Source organism: Oncorhynchus keta, chromosome 29, assembly GCF_023373465.1.
Source record: "Oncorhynchus keta strain PuntledgeMale-10-30-2019 chromosome 29, Oket_V2, whole genome shotgun sequence".
NCBI lineage: Eukaryota > Metazoa > Chordata > Actinopteri > Salmoniformes > Salmonidae > Oncorhynchus > Oncorhynchus keta.
In genome coordinates, this window is record NC_068449.1 from 43768035 (window position 1) to 43786809 (window position 18775).

General features: G+C 43.0%; 1 protein-coding gene across 1 annotated transcript; it reads right to left on the bottom strand.

The window, feature by feature from the left end:
- Positions 1 to 1447: 1447 nt before the first annotated feature.
- Positions 1448 to 17395, bottom strand: LOC118362939 (uncharacterized). Its single transcript, XM_035743675.2, has 3 exons — positions 17010 to 17395; positions 8728 to 9042; positions 1448 to 2481 (listed from the first exon to the last, which is right to left on the bottom strand). The coding sequence occupies exons 1-3, from the start codon at positions 17121 to 17123 to the stop codon at positions 2299 to 2301; spliced, it is 612 nt and encodes a 203-aa protein (XP_035599568.1). The 5' UTR covers positions 17124 to 17395; the 3' UTR covers positions 1448 to 2298.
- Positions 17396 to 18775: the final 1380 nt, after the last annotated feature.

Below are 18775 nucleotides of genomic sequence, written 5' to 3' on the forward strand. Positions count from 1 at the left end.
AACTCTGGGTCTTCCTTTCCTGTGGCGGAACTCATGAGAGCCCATTTCATCATAGTGCTTGATGGTTTTTGCAACTGCACTTGAAGAAACTTTCAAAGTTCTTAACATTTTCCACATTGACTGACATTCATGTCTTAAAGTAATGATGGACTGTCGTTTCTCTTTGCTTATTTGAGCTGTTCTTGCCATAATATGGACCTGGTCTTTTACCAAATAGGGCTATCTTCTGTATACCAGACCTACCTTGTCACAACACAACTGATTGGCTCAAAAGCATTAAGAAGGAAAGAAATTCCACAAATTAACTTTTAACAAGGCACACCTGTTAATTGATACGCCTTCCAGGTGACTACCTCATGAAGCTGGTTGAGAGAATGCCAAGAGTGTGCAAAGCTGTCATCAAAGCTAAGGGTGGCTTCTTTGAAGAATCTCAAATATAAACTATATTTTGACTTGTGTAACACTTTTTTGGTGTGTTGTTTCATAGTTTTGATGTCTTCACTATTATTCTACAATGTAAAAAATAGTAAAAATAATTAAAAATCCTTGAATAATTAGGTGTGTCCAAACTTTTGACTGGTACTAATATATATATATATATATATATATATATATATATATATATATATATATATATATATCGTTTTCTTCTAGCTTTAACAGGTTCAGAACTGGATTAGCAGAGTCTGGTGTTAGAGCAGGGCTGGAGCAAAAGTATGCATTCTCAGTGGTTCTCCAGTAGGAGGAGCTGCACAGCTGGGATGTTTTGTTTTGGTTCCTCTACTCACCACTAGAGGGCAGGGCACAGTCTGTATTGGACAGCTAAACTCATCACATCACTTCAAGGCACAATATGTGAGATTACCATCCACCAGTAATGAAAAGTTCTGGGACGAAGTTTCCCCTGGGTACAGATCTAGAATCAACATCCGCTCCCCATTCCTAACCTTGACCATTAGTGGGGAAAAATGCAAAACTGACCCAACATCTGCTTTAAAGGGCAACTACACCCAATGAAATAGCCTACCCCCATCTCATACCTTGTCATAACCCCAAAATGACCAATGTTCCATTCCATTGTTTGTAGTCTCTAAATGGGTAGGAAGCCATTTAAGACTATTGGGATGCATCTTAAATGTGAAACAATTTGTGGTGATTTCCATCTAATGCTGGTCCTTGTACCGGCTCACAAAGACTGGAAATTGATATCACATAAACCATCGTCTTGAACCCGGAAATCTACACTCCATTATCAAAGTGGATCCTGTAGCTGTCACCAACATTACATCTCATTTGTGGGATTGTTTTGGGATCAAGGGGCCAGTTTATCAGAACATTTAATCCATATCAAAATGATCCTGTGTTGTATAAAATTCTGTTTCCCTAATCAGATTGGAAATTGCAAGGCAATGCCAAACCAAATCTCTTACAATAACCACACCAAATGTTACAATCAAGATCATGCTTATATTAATGACCACATGACATATGAATATTGCCTTTCAGTTAGCATGAAGAGAGAACAGCCACAGACGTCAGTTCGACGCCTATTCCACGTTGGTTCAACGTAATTTCATTGAAATGACGTGAAGACAGCGTTGATTCAACTAGTGTGTGCCCAGTGGGAGGAGACTAAATGAAATGCTCTGAAATACTGGTCCTTGTATGTCTGGAGTAGGCCAAAGGAAGGCCATGGTTGAATATATTGACTGTAGGCTGTAAAACCAGGCAGAGAACACATCTTGATACCAGGTGTAAAACAGCGAACTTCTTCTGTAATAACTTTATTTGATTTATACTGCATCAAACTGTGTGGAACTACAGCGATTTTTTTGTTTGTTATTGACACATTTTTAGCTAGTTACTAGCCTAACGTTCTAACCGCTAGGCTACGTGCCACCCAGTGTCCTATGTCTGTTAGCAGCAAGCGGAGCCACGGTGCAGGGCCCTTGTTAGAAAAGTATGCCTTGAATGACCAAAATTGCTTCAAAATCAACACTGTTATGTCACACATTGGTTGTACAGTATGTAGTAATATACTTTCTCATGCTTTCTCTTATGTCCTTGTCACCACTGTATATATTTATTTATTAACATATACTCCTCTCCCTCTTTTCACAGAATCTTTATACTGGCTGTTGTCACTCTTTTCCTTCTCCTCTTGTTTCCATCTCTCTCTCAGACTTTCAGACTCCTGCATGCCTTCACTCTTTCTTCTTCCACATCAGCGCTGCTACCTCTCTCTCTCCCTCTCTCTCATTCCTCACTCACAGGCTACTCTTTCCAATCTCTACTATCTCATCTCCGGGTCCTCCTCCCTCTTGGCCTCCCCCTCGTTCTGCTCTCCTTGGGGGTGGCTCCATCGGGGTGCAGGGCCTTCAGGGTCCTGGAGGTGGTGAGCGTCCAGTGCTCCAGCTCGCTGAAGATGCGGTAGATCCAGAGCTTTAGCGCAAACGGGCTGCCGTTCACCGGACTAGCTGTCTACTCAGGGGAGGGGGGCAGACAGAGAGAGGGAGAGGAAGAGAGAGGAAGATAAAGATGTGTTAGTACAGTATTTCCCAATCTGTTTTCTGGAGATCCCGAGGGCTGTAATATTTTTGTTCTAGCACTAGCACACCCGATTCAGCTGGTGGACTAACTAACGCCTGGTCAACCCCGGGACGTGCACCATGAATAGATTAGGAAACACTGCACTAGAACATACAGTGGGGTCTGAAATTATTGATAAAGATGATCATACATGTCTGTATAAAATAAATCATTCAAATACTGAGCTATATTGTAACCTCAAAAAAACGGGGAAAAGACATTATTTGATAATAATACATTTGCTCAGAGAAAGAGATTTTGTTTTACAAGTAATATTTTTCCTCCAATGAGGAATGATCTTAGACCATTCCTCATTGATATCCTTCGTCTGCACTTATAAACTGCCCTCTTCTATTCAAACCACAGGTTTTCAATGGTTTAGCAAGATGGCGCTAACAGACATGTCAGCTCTGCTTCTGGCTCCTAAGCAACTTTGCAGTATTATGATTGTTTTGTGTGTTATTTATTACACTAACAGCCCAGAATGTTTTTGTGTTATTACACACAGACAGAAATAATTTTTGCATATCAGTGCGGCGGTAACTCACCAGCATTACAACCAGGAATACAACTTTCCAGAATTGGATCCTTTGTTTGTACCCCCCAGGGAAATTTAACGTATCCCAAAGGCTGCTCCAAGACGCCGCCGGTGGAGAAGAGGTATTCGGAGTGGACTTCTAGTCCGAATAAGGAGGCGTGCACACCATCCACTGCTTCCGAGTATATTACTTGTTAATGTTCAGTCTCATGACAATAAAGTAGATGAGCTCAGGATGAGGATCTCCTTCCAAAGATACATCAGGGACAAGGGCAAGACATGTGATGTCCACCCTTGTTCCTGTACCCAAGAAAGCAAAGGTAACTGAACTAAATTACTATCTCCCTGTAGCACTCACTTCTATCATCATGGAGTGCTTTGAGAGGCTAGTTAAGGATCATATCTCCAGAGGGTGGTGCGGTCTGCCCAACGAATCACCGGGGGAACACTACCTGCCCTCCAGGACACCTACAGCACCCGATGTCACAGAAAGGCCAAGAAGATCATCAAGGACATCAGCCATCCGGGCCACAGTCCAGAGCCTCCAACGACGGTCCTGGGTCTCCAGCGACGGTCCCCGGTCTGGGGTCTCCAGCGATGGTCCGGGGCCTCCAGCGACGGTCCCCAGTCCGGGGTCTCCAGCGATGGCCCCTGGTCCAGAATATCCGGCGATGATTCACGCAGTTATCTTTATTTTCTTTATTATTTGGTTAGGTCAGGGTGTGACAAGGGTGGTTTGCTTTTGTATTGTCTCGGGGGTTTTGTATGTCTAGGTGTTTATATGTCTATGGTTGCCTAGATTGGCTCTCAATCAGAGGCAGCTGTTTATCGTTGTCTCTGATTGGGAACCATATTTAGGTAGCCATATTCCTTGGTTATTTTGTGGGTTGTTATTCTATGTTTAGTTGCCTGTTCTGCACTAGCGATATTGATTCTCGGCTCGTTTTGTTGTTTTGTGTAGTTCTGTTAAGTGTTCCCTCTTTAATTAAAGAGTTATGTTCGCTTACCACGCTGCGCCTTATTCTCCTCTTTATGACAACCGTGGCATAAAGATGGCACGTTGTGTTAGCTCATCCAAGTGGAAGATCCACTTGCGGCCAAGTTTTAGCCTCCTGGCAGAGGCAACCAAGTTGTTGGCTAAAATGTCCTGAACTTGGTAGTTCATGATGCCGTTGACCTTAACAAGGGCCCCAGGACCAGTGGAAGCAAAATAGCCCCATAACATCAAAGATCCCCCACCATATTTTTACAATAGGTATGGGATTTTCTGCTCAGACATTCTCATTTCGATGTCAACCCCACCACTGGTGTGTGTGGCCAAACAGCTCTATTTTCATGTCATCCAGCAAATGTCCAACAAATTGTCACTTGTATTCGAGCCACTGTTTTGGTCAGATTACATGAAAATGAGGTCTTTGGCCACGCACACCAGTGCTGCAAGTGGATCTTCCAGCAAGACAATAACCCCAAGCACACATCAAACTCACGTTGACTCGGTACCGGTACCCCCTTTATTTTGCCTCGTTATTGTTATTTTACTGTTACTCTTTTATTTAAAAAAAAAACCTTTTGTTTATTTAGTAAATATTTTCTTAACTCCTATTTTTCTTGAAACTGCATTGTTGGTTAAGGGATTGTAAGTCAGCATTTCACGGTAAGGTCTATCTACGGCTGTTGTATTTGGAGCATGTGACAAATAAAATGGGATTAGATTTGAAAATCCACAGAAATTGTTCATTGGCTGTAAAATAGGTTGTAATACTATGTATGGCTCATTTCACCCCACCTATCTGGTGTGACAATATAAAACAAAAATCCACTGTTACTGTGCCTCATCCACTCCAAACCCTCATATTGTTTCCAACAGAGCAACACCTATGAAGTGCCTTTTATAAATGCAGAAAGTTATGTCTCCGGACTTGAAACCCATTGGGAAGGATTCTGTATGGAGGAATAGTCTAAGATCCCTCCCAATGGGATCTCCAACTCATAAAATATTTTCAAAAAGGTTAAGTGCTGTTATCGTCATAAGGTGAGGTATTGAAAGGTTTCGAAAAAGGGGTGTCAAAAATGTTGAACCCTACCTTTTTAAAATAAAAAAAATATCTTGTTACACTAAAACTATTTGAGCAATTGTATTAGTATAAAACAATATAATTTCCCATTTTTTTGTAGCATAATATATAGCTTAGTGTTTGAATGATTTATTTTATACAGCCATTATTGTTCAACTTTATTAAGGGTGTCAATAATTTCAAACCCCATTGTATATACAGTTGAAGTCGGAAGTTTACATACACTTAGGTTGTAGTCATTAAAACCTTGTTTTTCAGCCACTACACAAATTTCTTGTTGGCAAGTTGGTTAGGACATCTACTTTGTGCATGACACAAGTAATTTTCCAACAATTGTTTACAGACAGAATATTTAACTTATAATTCACTGTATCACAATTCCAGTGGGTCAGAAGTTTACATTCACTAAGTTGACTGTGCCTTTAAAAACAGCTTGGAAAATTCCAGAAAAATTATGTCATGGCTGTAGAAGCTTCTGATTGGCTAATTGACATAATTTGAGTAAATTGGAGGTGTACCTGAGGATGTATTTCAAGGCCTACCTTCAAACCCAGTGCCTCTTTGCTTGACATCTGTTACGTCTCTCGTCGGAAGGCATCGACCAAAGGGCAGCGTGGTAAGTGTTCATGATATTTATTGATCAAAACACTCAAACAAAATAACAAAGTGAAAAACAAACAGTTCTGTAAGGCAAATAAACTATACAGAAAACAACTACCCACAAAACACAGGTGGGTAAACTCTAAACAGCTGCCTCTGATTGGGAACCACACTCGTCCAAAAACAAAGAAATAGAAAACATAGAAATAGATAAACTAGAATGCCCATCCTAGTCACACCCTGGCCTAACCAAAATTGAGAATAAAAGCCTCTCTATGGCCAGGGTGTGACAACATCATGGGAAAATCAAAAGAAATCAGCCAAGACCTCAGAAAAAAAATGGTAGACCTCCACAAATCTGGTTCATCCTTGGGAGCAGTTTCCAAATGCCTGAAGGTACCACGTTCATCTGTACAAACAATAGTACCCAAGTATAAACACCATGGGACCACGCAGCAGTCACACATCTACAAAATTGCTTCCAACACTCTACTCAGCAAACTGGATGCAGTTTATCACAGTGCCATCCTTTTGTCACTAAAGCACCTTATACCACCCACCACTGCGACTTGTATGCTCTAGTCGGCTGGCCCTCGCTACATATTCGTCGCCAGACCCACTGGCTCCAGGTCATCTACAAGTCCATGCTAGGTAAAGCTCCGCCTTATCTCAGTTCACTGGTCACGATGGCAACACCCATCTGTAGCACGCGCTCCAGCAGGTGTATCTCACTGATCATCCCTAAAGCCAACACCTCATTTGGCCGCCATTCGTTCCAGTTCTCTGCTGCCTGTGACTGGAACGAATTGCAAAAATCGCTGAAGTTGGAGACTTTTATCTCCCTCACCAACTTCAAACATCTGCTATCTGAGCAGCTAACCGATCGCTGCAGCTGTACATAGTCTATTGGTAAATAGCCCACCCATTTTCACCTACCTCATCCCCATACTGTTTTTATTTATTTACTTTTCTGCTCTTTTGCACACCAATATCTCTACCTGTACATGACCATCTGATCATTTATCACTCCAGTGTTAATCTGCAAAATTGTAATTATTCGCCTACCTCCTCATGCCTTTTGCACACAATGTATATAGACTCCCCTTTTTTTCTACTGTGTTATTGACTTGTTAATTGTTTACTCCATGTGTAACTCTGTGTTGTCTGTTCACACTGCTATGCTTTGTCTTGGCCAGGTTGCAGTTGCAAATGAGAACTTGTTCTCAACTAGCCTACCTGGTTAAATAAAGGTGAAAAAATAAAAATAAAAATAAACACCGCTCAGGAAGGAGACGCTTTCTGTCTCCTGGAGATGAACGTACTTTGGTGCGAATAGTGCAAATCAATCCCAGAACAACAGCAAAGGACCTTGTGAAGATGCTGGAGGAAACTGCTGGTACAAACGTATCTATATCCACAGTAAAACGAGTCCTATTTCGAGAACCTGAAAGGCCATTCAGCAAGGAAGAAGCCACTGCTCCAAAACCGCCATAAAAAAGCCAGACTATGGTTTGCAACTGCACATGGGGACAAAAATCATACTTTTTGGGGAAATATTCTCTGGTCTGATGACGCAAAAATTGAACTGTTTGTCCGTAATGACCATTTGTTGTGTTTGGAGGAAAAAGGGGGATGCTCGAAAGCCGAAGAACACCATCCCAACCGTGAAACACTGAGGCGACAGCATCATGTTGTGGGGGTGCTTTGCTACAGGAAGGACTGGTGCACTAAACAAAATAGATGGCATCATGGGGTGGAAAATTATGTGTATATACTGAAACAACATCTCAAGACATCAGTCAGGAAGTTAAAGCTTGGTTGCAAATGGGTCTTCCAAATGGACAATGACCCCAAGCATACTTCCAAAGTTGTGGCAAAATGGCTTAAGGATAACAATGTCAAGGTATTGGAGTGGCCATCACAAAGCCCTGACCTCAATCCCATAGAAAATGTGTGGGCAGAACTGAAAAAGCGTGTGCGAGCAACGAGGCCTACAAACCTGATTCAGTTACACCAGCTCTGTCAGGAGGATTGCGCAAAAATTCACCCAACTTATTGTGGGAAGCTTGTGGAAGGCTACACAAAATGTTTGACCCAAGTTAAACAATGTAAAGGCAATGCTACCAAATACTAATTGAGTGTAGGTAAACTTCTGACCCACTGGGAATGTGATGAAAGAAATAAAAGCTGAAATAAATCATTCTCTCTACTATTATTCTGACATTTCACATTCTTAAAATAAAGTGGTGATCCTAACTGACCTAAGACAGGGCGTTTTTACTTGGATTAAATGTCAGGAATTGTGAAAAACTTTGTTTAAATGTATTTGGCTATGGTGTATGTAAATGTCCGACTTCAGCTGTATACAGTACATATAAACAACTGATTTGACCGAATCGTATATAAATAATTATTAACAAACTATGATTAATAAACAATATAATATAATCAGTTTGTTTAATTAAACTAAAAAGTATTTTCCTTGAATAAACAGTTTATAGGCATATCATAAGTTCTGAATAACAAAAGCCTAATTTCTTCCTCTCCTCCTTGAACTCATCAGTATTCTGAAATATTAGGGATATCTGAAAGCAAAATGTTTCCACCAGTCTTATCTGTCTTCTATACGTGTCAGTTGATAAACTGCTTTGTTATTGTTAAAACTCAACATGTTTCGGCCAGTAGCTTTCATCAGGGTTTACACTACATTATGTTCACCACACCAGCCATGTCAGATCAAGGATGACTTCCAAGTAAGGAGGTAGGATTTTACAGGTATTCAAGTACTGAAATGAGGCCTGCTGGGTTAACTGAGGGTTTCCAGTAGGTACTGTATCTTAACCTTAAACATTTGTGGGGGAAATTCAAAACTGACCCCAGATTAGTGTCTAGGGGCAACTTTACCGTACACCAGTGATTCTGTACCTCAGTATTCTTCGGATCAGGAGTGAAGGCTGCAGTTCCAGCTCCGTCCTCCAGGAGGAGCTGTGTGCTCGCTAGCAGGTGCCCCAGCCGGTCCCTCACTATTTTCCTCTGGCTTTCGTATTCGGTCCTGTCCCCGCCGTTTCCCACCCCCTCTTCCAGGCCAATGGCACGCTCCATGAGGTTCCGGCACTGTTGCAGAGCGGAGTAAAGGCGCCACAACCTGTCATTCGGCGAGAGCTGGGAGGAGAGCGGCGGCACGGTCACCAGGCGCTCCACGCCGACGGTGAGTTCCTCTGCGAACGTCTCCTTTTTTCTCTGAAGTGGGGAGTGAGGAGGAGGTATGGAGGTGGAGAGGAAGAGGAGGGTGATGCCGTGTAAAGAAAAAACACATTAGCAGTGTTTAAAAGTACAATTTCCATGACAGTGAGTGGAGAAAAAAATATATATATGTTTTGCAAAACGAAACGGTTACACTGCAAAGGAATCACCACAGATGACCAAAGTCAGGCATAACACAACAATTAGTGCACAACCAAACTCAATATGCTAATGCAACTCAAAGGCAGCACTGCTAATCCAGTTCTCTAAAAGAGACGAGGCATTGACAAAGGTTTACGGCCACTACTGTATTTTGTTCATAAAATATAAAGCGCTAGTCACAGCCTTAACACATTTGGAAAAGCCTTTCTAAGACACCACTATTTTGTATTTTGAAATACCACCATGGACACCACGTTTAACTGCTCCTGAGTCTGTCCGAATATGGACACCGTAGTAATGGGAAGCTGTGGCCATGAGGAATGCATATATGAATAAGTCACTCATTCCGAGTTAGTATTGAAACCAAACTGCACGTGGGATGTTCAAGGAAGTACAAAAGAGCTGACCTAAGAGACTGTGCAGTAAAGAGCATGTTTTGCCCATTTTCCGATGATAGTCTAGCAATTATCATTGAGCAACAACTGGCAAATGTTTAAACCCTATTGCGGTTAGGACAACATCCGCCCTGGCCCCATTGGAACAGAGGGGGTTAGTGGTTCAAAGGGATTTCTGGTTCAACTACCAGAACCAACCTTCCCCAACCACTTCAGGGGGAAAAACAGGCAGGATGTGTGACATCACAGGTGACAAGTGCCGTGTGTGTGTGTGTGTGTGTGTGTGTGTGTGTGTGTGTGTGTGTGTGTGTGTGTGTGTGGTAGGAAGTTATTATATTCTATTGCATCTAGATCAGAGAATAGTGAGTGAGGTGAGATTCCCTTGAGTACTTAACCCCCAGTCAGGACATTATACCAAGGTGCTGACATTCTGACCGCCGTGAGAATTATGCTGTGCCTGTGCGGTAGAATGATTACTGTGTAACATTGACCAGGCAGCCCTGCTTATACAAGAGCAATGGTCAAGTAAATGTGTATATTGGTTTGTAAAGTGGGTTCGATCCCCGGGACCACCCATACGTAGAATGTATGCACACATGACTGTAAGTCGCTTTGGATAAAAGCGTCTGCTAAATGGCATATATATATATATAATAGGCTACTAGACAGGGAGCAGTGGAGTGGGTTATGAACTTTGAGGGATAGGCCTTATATTGTATAGATAGGCCTGTCTAGAGGGAGAGGCAGAGGTAGGGCAAACCGGAGACAGCAAGCTCTTGATCTGACTGTCATGATCTATTTCAACACCTTATTATAAGTGAGGACTACTTGGTAATAGATAAGTTGAAAATTGTGGACTATATCTTGAGTGAATTTACATAAACCGCATGTGTGTATTATGTTGAGTAATCTACCTAAACCAAGATTATTATAGTTTTGTGTTTTTATATTCATTTTTATTTATAGTAGCTTTAAGATTTGTGTTTTACATTCGGTTTAGTTTGTTTTTACATAAACCTTACTTGTTTTATTAAAACTGTTTTTTGTGTTAGTGACAGAAAGAAGCCTATGTGTGGGAGGCTAGGAGACATGTATGTGTTGTATAGTTTCAGTGTTTTTTTGGGATGTAAACTTCTTGCAACTGTGGGGAAGTAATGCATAAGGTGTCACACCCTGATCTGTTTCGCCTGTCTTTTTTGATTGTCTCCACCCACCTCCAAGTGTCTCCTGTTTTCCCCATTAGTCCCCGGTGTATTTGTCCCTGTGTTTCCTGTCTCTCTGTGCCAGTTCGTCTCGTTTTGCCAAGTTAACCAGCGTTTCTCCTAGCTCCTATTTTTCCCAGTCTCTGTCTTTTCCTAGCCCTCCTGGTTTTGACCCTTGCCTGTGAGGACGCCATATCCGCCTGCCTGACCACTCTGCCTGTTCTGACCTCGAGCCTGCCTATCGCCTGGTACTGTTTGGACTCTTACCTGGTTTATGAAATCTCTCCTGTCTCTGACCTGCTTTTTTCCTACTCCTTTTGTTATAATAAATATTGGAACTCAACCATCTGCCTCCTGTGTCTGACATTTGGTCTTGCCTTGTGCCCTTATATAAGGGGCAATTCCATGGTAAAGGAATTATGCTTTGACTCAGATTGTTCTCTTTAAAATACATGCCAAACAAAATATTGATCTGAAAGTTTAACAAACCATACGATTCTACGCACAAGGACTAGTTTGAATAATTTACAAAGAATTTAACAACATTTTACCAAAACTCTGTTTAATATTAAGAGATAGTGAACTACAGGGAAAGGAGGCCCGAGCACGCCCCCATTCTCACTGATGGGGCTGTAGTGGAGCAGGTTGAGAATCTTCAAGTTCCTTGGTGTCCACATCACCAACAAACTATCATGGTCCAAACACACCAAGACAGTTGTGAATAGGGCACGCCAACGCCTATTCCCCCTCAAGAGACTGAAAAGATTTGGCATGGGTCCTCAGATCCTCAAATTTATACAGATGCACCATCGAGAGCATCCTGACTGGTTGCATCACCACCTGGTATGGCAACTGCTCGGCCTCCGACCGCAAGGCACTACAGAGGGTAAGGCGTACAGCCCAGTACATCACTGGGGCCAAGCTTTCTGCCGTCCAGGACCTCTATACCAGGCGGTGTCAAAGGAAGGCCCTAAAAATGGTCAAAGACGCCAGCCACCCAAGTCATAGACTGTTCTCTCTGCTACCGCATGGCAAGCGGTACCAGAGCACCAAGTCTACGTCCAAAAGGCTTTATAACAGCTTCTACCACCAAGCCATAAGACTCCTGAATAGGTAACAAAATGGCTACCTGGACTATTTGCAAGACCACGTTTGTTTTTTCCGGACCAGGCCAAATCTGAACCAATCATAGACGTCTATGTCACAGTACAGCACAGCAGATCACAGTAGATTGGTGTATTTCTAATACCTTTTGTAAGATGTTAGACGCTGTTTAAGACCAGTTTTCCAGCTATTTGACAAGAAATCAAAGCCTTTGCTTATTTTTGCCTCATTTTTAGGTTGGAAAATGTATATATACCTTAATTTTAAAAAACTCTTGGCTTTCATTTGACACCCAATTTGACATGCTCCTATGAACTTCACATGTTGAAGTTAGCTGCCATGTTGTAGTAGCGTGAAGCGTACCTGTGCCAATACGCAGATACTATGTGTGACTGTGTATGAGCATAGTTGTAATGGCTGTCGTCGGAATGAGACCAAAGCGCAGCGTGGAAAGTGTTCATGATTTAATGTTCAAAAAACACTCAAACAAAATGACAAAAGGTGAAAACGAAAGCGAACAGATCTGTCAGGAAAAAACACTAAACAGAAAACAACATCCCACAAAACCCAAACGGAAAATGACAACTTATATATGATCACCAATCAGAGACAATGATAGACAGTTGCCTCTGATTGGGAACCACACTAGCATAGAAATAAGGAAACTAGAATGCCCACCCTAGTCACACCCTGACCTAACCAAAATAGAGAATAAAAACCTCTCTATGGCCAGGGCGTGACAGTACCCCCCCAAAGGTGCGGACTCGGGTGTGACTAAAGGGGAGCGTCCGGGTGTGCATCCATTCACGGCGGCAGCTCTGGTGCGGGACGTAGACCCCCCTCCGCCCGTAGATCCCTATGCTTTGGTGGCGGCCCTGGTGCATGGACCTTCACTGGAGGAACCGGGCTGCAGATCATCACCAGAGAAACCAGACCACCGATCATCGCTGGAGGCTCCAGATCGGGAACCGTCGCTGGAGGCTCTGGATTGGGGACCGTCGCTGGAGGCTCCGGACCGCGGATCATCACTGCAGGCTTCGTGCCATGGATCATCACTGGAGGCTCCGGGCCATGGATCATCACTGGAGGCTCCGGGCCATGGATCATCACTGGAGGCTCCGTGCCATGGATAATCACTAGAGGCTCCGGGCCATGGATCATCACTGGAGGCTCCGGGCCATGGATCATCACTGGAGGCTCCGGGCCATGGATCATCACTGGAGGCTCCGGGCCATGGATCATCACTGGAGGCTCCGGGCCATGGATCATCACTGGAAGCTTCGTGCCATGGATCATCACTGGAGGCTTCGTGCCATGGATCATCACTGGAGGCTTCGTGCCATGGATCATCACTGGAGGCTTCGTGCCATGGATCATCACTGGAGGCTTCGTGCCATGGATCATCACTGGAGGCTTCGTGCCATTGGATCATCACTGGAGGCTTCGTGCCATGGATCATCACTGCAGGCTCCGGGCCTTGGATACTCACTGCAGGCTTCGTGCCATGGATCCTCACTGCAGGCTCCGGGCCATGGATCATCACTGCAGGCTCCGGGCCATGGATCATCACTGGAGGTTCCGGGCCATGGATCACCACTGGAGGTTCCGGGCCATGGATCACCACTGGAGGTTCCGGGCCATGGATCACCACTGGAGGTTCCGGGCCATGGATCACCACTGGAGGTTCCGGGCCATGGATCACCACTGGAGGTTCCGGGCCATGGATCACCACTGGAGGTTCCGGGCCATGGATCACCACTGGAGGTTCCGGGCCATGGATCACCACTGGAGGTTCCGGGCCATGGATCATCACTGGGGGTTCCGGGCCATGGATCATCACTGGGGGCTTTGTGCCATGGATCATCACTGGAGGCTTCGTGCCATGGATCATCACTGGGGGTTCCGTGCCATGGATCATCACTGGGGGCTTCGTGCCATGGATCATCACTGGGGGTTCCGTGCCATGGATTATCACTGGGGGCTTCGTGCCATGGATCATCACTGGAGGCTTCGTGCCATGGATCATCATTGGAGGCTTCGTGCCATGGATCATCACTGGAGGCTTCGTGCCATGGATCATCACTGGAGGCTTCGTGCCATGGATCATCACTGCAGGCTCTGGGCCATGGATCATCACTGCAGGCTCCGAGCCATGGATCATCACTAGAGGCTTCGTGCTATGGATCATCACTGGATGCTTCGTGCTATGGATCATCACTGGATGCTTCGTGCCATGGATCATCAGTGGAGGCGAACACACTAACATAGAAATAAGGAAACTAGAATGCCCACCCTAGTCACACCCTGACCTAACCAAAATAGAGAATAAAAACCTCTCTATGGCCAGGGCGTGACACTAGTCTTGCATCATGCTCATCTCAATGGACACGTTTGAGTGGATCATTTTTGTTAAGTTGGTGACAATCGTTGTTCACCACCTTTCAAATTGTGTTGCTTTCCGAGGTAAAAAATAGTTTGACTTGAGCCTGCAGTCGATTGCAGTCGATTGCAGTCAAAACTTGACAAAAATCATGTGATCAAAGGGCATAAAGTTTTGACTGCAATCGACTGCAAGTTGCTGCAGTTTCTCTTCACCAAGTTCATCCTGCAGCCATTGACTGCATTGTGAAGGCTCTATTGTCAACCAATCATTAGGTGGTTTTTGTTTGACCCATGTGACCAAAAACAAGAACCAATTTGCTTTATGTGTACAGTGGATATACAAAATCAATGGGATATTTGAATCTCTCTCTCACTAATTGATTGTACAATGTGTAAACACACAATATTATATTATGATTTCAGTTTGTGTGATATGGGGGTTAGATACATGTTTATTTCATCATTACGAAGAAAACCTTTTATAATAAATGGCAACACTGTCATGTTGATTTGAGCCTTGCTGTTGGAAAATCACTTTAGTGTCCGACTTTCATTTGTCGCAGATGCACCTCCCCCAGACTTACTCCTCGACTTTCGTCTACTGTCGGGTGCTTTAGCCGTACAACTCAAAAACGCCTGATATGGTGTTGTTTGTGGCAATGTCATCTTGCCGAGAATACCTTTCAATTACGAATTCAATCTCAGTGTGAACCGTCAGATTCAGAAGCTTGAAACACCCATAAGACAAATGTGAAAGCCCAAAACGCAAAACGCAATGTAAAGTGTTGGTTCCATGTTTCATGAGTTGAAATAAATAGTTTGTCACACAACACAATGCCACAATTTTGAGGGAGCATGCAATTGGCATGCTGACTACAGGAATTTCCACCAGAGTTGTTGCCAGAGAATTTAATGTTAATTTCTCTACCGTAAGCCACCTCCAATGTAATTTCAGAGAATTTGGCAGTGCGTCCAACATTTTTCAAATGGGTTTGTTAATTATTTTATTATAGTTTTTTATGATTAGTTAGACTTTCACAGTTCCACTATAACCTTAGCAGATAGCTTATTGCCTAATATTTTGCAGGCTATTGGGAAAGGGGCAGTGACAAATTTAGGCACAGGCGACATGGGTAGCCGCCCAGGGCGGCATCTTGCTGGGGCGGCATGGGGCACCCTCACAAAAAAACATATATATAAATATGTATATGTATATGTATATGTATTTTTTTTTAAATAATAAAAAATATTTAAAAAGTATTATTTTATATTTTTCATTTGCACATCACATCAATGATATCATGTCACCGTGTGGGACTGTGGGTCAATTAACCTTGTCGGAGTGGGCGCCCTGATTCTAGTTTGTGAGCTAGGCAGGCTACTGCCTGGGAACGTGTCCCACTCAGAAGTACGAGATGGGGAGGGGGTGGGGGTAGGTTGACCTCAGTCCTCCCCACTGGAAGCCCGAGGTAGGGGAGTGGGGGAAATCTATCAAATAGAGCACCTCTAACTTTGTACAGTACTAATGCAATTAGTTGTGCAATTTAGTTTGTGTGTTTCTTGTTTGAAGTGCAATAGTGTAATAATCAGGTTCTCTTCTTTATAAGTGTGTTATTCTATTTGTGTATTTGTGTGTTATAGGATTTGTGCAACTTAGTGTTGTGTGTGTATTTTGTTTGCAATAAGGTAGTGTAATAATTCAATTGTCTTTTTTATTTATTATTTATATACTACAATGTGTTTCTATTTGTACTTGTTACTTCTTTTTGATATTTATGAGTCTTGTTTTTGTATTAATTTTTATATTTATATACTTTTAAATGTTATGATTATTTATTTGTGTTGTTCCAAATGACTGAATAAAACTAACAGTTAGTGCAGAATGGCGAGGGGGGGCTGAGGTGGGGGTTCACCAAGGGAGCCATATCAGCTAGAAACGCCACTGGGGGGATACCTCGTCAGTCGTACAACTGAATGCCTTCGGCATTTAACCCAACCCCTCTAAGTGCCTTAATTGACATCCGCGTCTTTGGTGCCCGGGGAACAGTTGGTTAACTGCCTTGCTCAGGGGAAGAACGACAGATTTTTACCTTGTCAACTAGGGGATTTGATCCAGCAATCTTTCGGTTAATGGCCGTATAATTAGTCGGCTAATAGACAAAGGTTACATTCCTAACCACTCCCTTCCTCGCAGCAAAAGAGGAAGGGAGCTGCAGGTTGAGATGTGTGCGTATGAGAGGGAGGATATACTGTATCTGGCTATTTGGCGGAAAACCAAGAAGAATTTCATCATTCGCACCCCATCATTTACATAGTTCGTTCATTCATTGAGTGAGAACGAGATGCACATGGAAAAAACGTGCATGTCCGGACATCGACCTGTGCGCCAGAAACCCCCCCACCTCTGTCATTATTGTTATATGGGGCGTACATTAGTATTCACATATTCACCCCCTCCTTATCTAGTTACATTCCTGGACCCTCACTCCTGGATCGGATGCCACACACACACACACAAACACATCAATACATGTCCATTATCGCAATCCACGTGCATCAACACATTTCCATATCCCAATCTTCCATATCCCTTTCATAGGCTAGGCTACTGGCTAAATAACATGTTTTGTCAAGCAACCAGTAGGCCTAATAACAGGTTAATTACTGCGAAGCAGAATGCAATAGCCTGTCCAGACTCAACACTAGACGAAATACTTACATAAAGTTCCAATAAGAGAGTGCATTCATGGTGCAACTCCTCAGCAAGAGCAGCTGCCCTCGCAGTTCGGGACTGTTCCGAACCAGCCACTCTTCTTGTACGTGTCCCTGCCATATTCAGTAGAGAAGCAACAGACAGGCACCGAATAGCAATAAGGTTTTTTAATGTCTTTTTTTTATATATTTTTTTTAACTTTCCCTAATGTCTGCTAGTTTTCCTGTTTCATAGTGCTCAAAGTTAGACAGCCATCAAGAAGCACGTCTCCGCCCTTTCTCAGGCTTCAACCAAGCCCGTTAATTCAATACCTTTCTGTGTACGAATTCCTTCCCTTACTTCCACAACTTTACCCGTTGTGTTACTATGTTACAGTATTAAATATCCTTGTCTAGTGCCACACCTCCCCTTCCCCTGGTAGGCTTATGTCAGGCAGGCATGTGGAATTTAACCTGATAACTCAAGCGGAGGCGTGGGAATGGGAGGAGTCGCACGTTTGTAAGCTATTATTTATTCATGACGAGTTTAAACGAATTAGCCGGACATAATGACGAATCTATTCAACAAGACGAGTGACCCGTTGACGCACTAGTCGGGACTGGGAAACTCGGAAATGTCAGACTTGCTAATTGGTTGTAGTTATTCAACCGCGTTCAACCAGTTAGCAAGTCTGGCATTTCCCCTAGTTTCCTAGTTCCGACTAATATATAATAATAATATATAATATATGCCATTTAGCAGACGCTTTTATCCAAAGCGACTTACAGTCATGTGTGCATACATTCTACGTATGGGTGGGCCTGGGAATCGAACCCACTACCCTGGCGTTACAAGCGCCATGCTCTACCAACTGAGCTACAGAAGGACCACAGACTAGCACTTGAACGCGACATTTTTTTGTATTTTTATAACCTTTGTTTAACTAGGCATAGGCTACGTCCGTCACAGTTTACTGCCTAAATTAGAAACTCAGCTGATTTGATGATCAAGTAGTCTATATTATTAGGTTATTGTGTGGCTCTATAGTTATTGCTTGTCAATAAACGGGAAAGTGGGTTTTCAACCATAGCATCGAGCCTCATGGCTCGCAAGATTTATCATAGGCTAATATGCATAGGCTTAAAAAATAACATTTCTGAACCGTTGGGTGCGCGTTTTTCTTTTCCCTTTCCCGGAACGTTCTATACTGCTGCCCGGACGGGATTAGTAACATTGTTGTCAATCGCGGAGGATAGTGGAAGCCTGTTGTGTCAATGCATTAGAGAAATAACGAGGGCTCAAGGTCTGTAAACATCTAGAATGCTTTCGCAATAATAGCCTACAGCCAGAAACAAACTAATCATTTTTTAAATGATAGGTGATAAATAGTTTTAATAATGGAACAGTTGATTATGTAGTTTTGGTAGGCCAAGGGTGAAATCGACTTTATATAGACCGTCATTGTAAATAAGAATTTGTTCTTAACTGACTCGTCGAATTAAATAAAGGTTCAATAATAAAAATATAAATGCATATATTGTCTTGAGGCCTTGAGTGTGAAAGATAACACATTGAGGGGCGCTATTTCAGTGTAATTCTTAAACTAAAATCACGCTAAACCAGTTCAATGGGACATTTTGAGGATTAAATGTATTAACTAAAATGTCAGACGTTTTATTCCTTCCAAAATGTCAGATGTGTCTCGACTTGCATCATTCAGGTATGTTCCAAAGTGTAATACTACTTCGATACTCCGGGTGACATAGTGTTCAATTCACAGAGAAGCCATTTTG

Coding starts and splice junctions, on each gene's coding strand:
- LOC118362939 (XM_035743675.2), bottom strand. CDS start 17,123: ATGGCAGGGACACGTACAAGAAGAGTGGCTGGTTCGGAACAGTCCCGA. Junction 9,043..17,009: donor CTCTCTTATTGGAACTTTAT/GTAAGTATTTCG, acceptor TCCCCACTTCAG/AGAAAAAAGGAGACGTTCGC. Junction 2,482..8,727: donor CTGATCCGAAGAATACTGAG/GTACAGAATCAC, acceptor TCCCCTGAGTAG/ACAGCTAGTCCGGTGAACGG.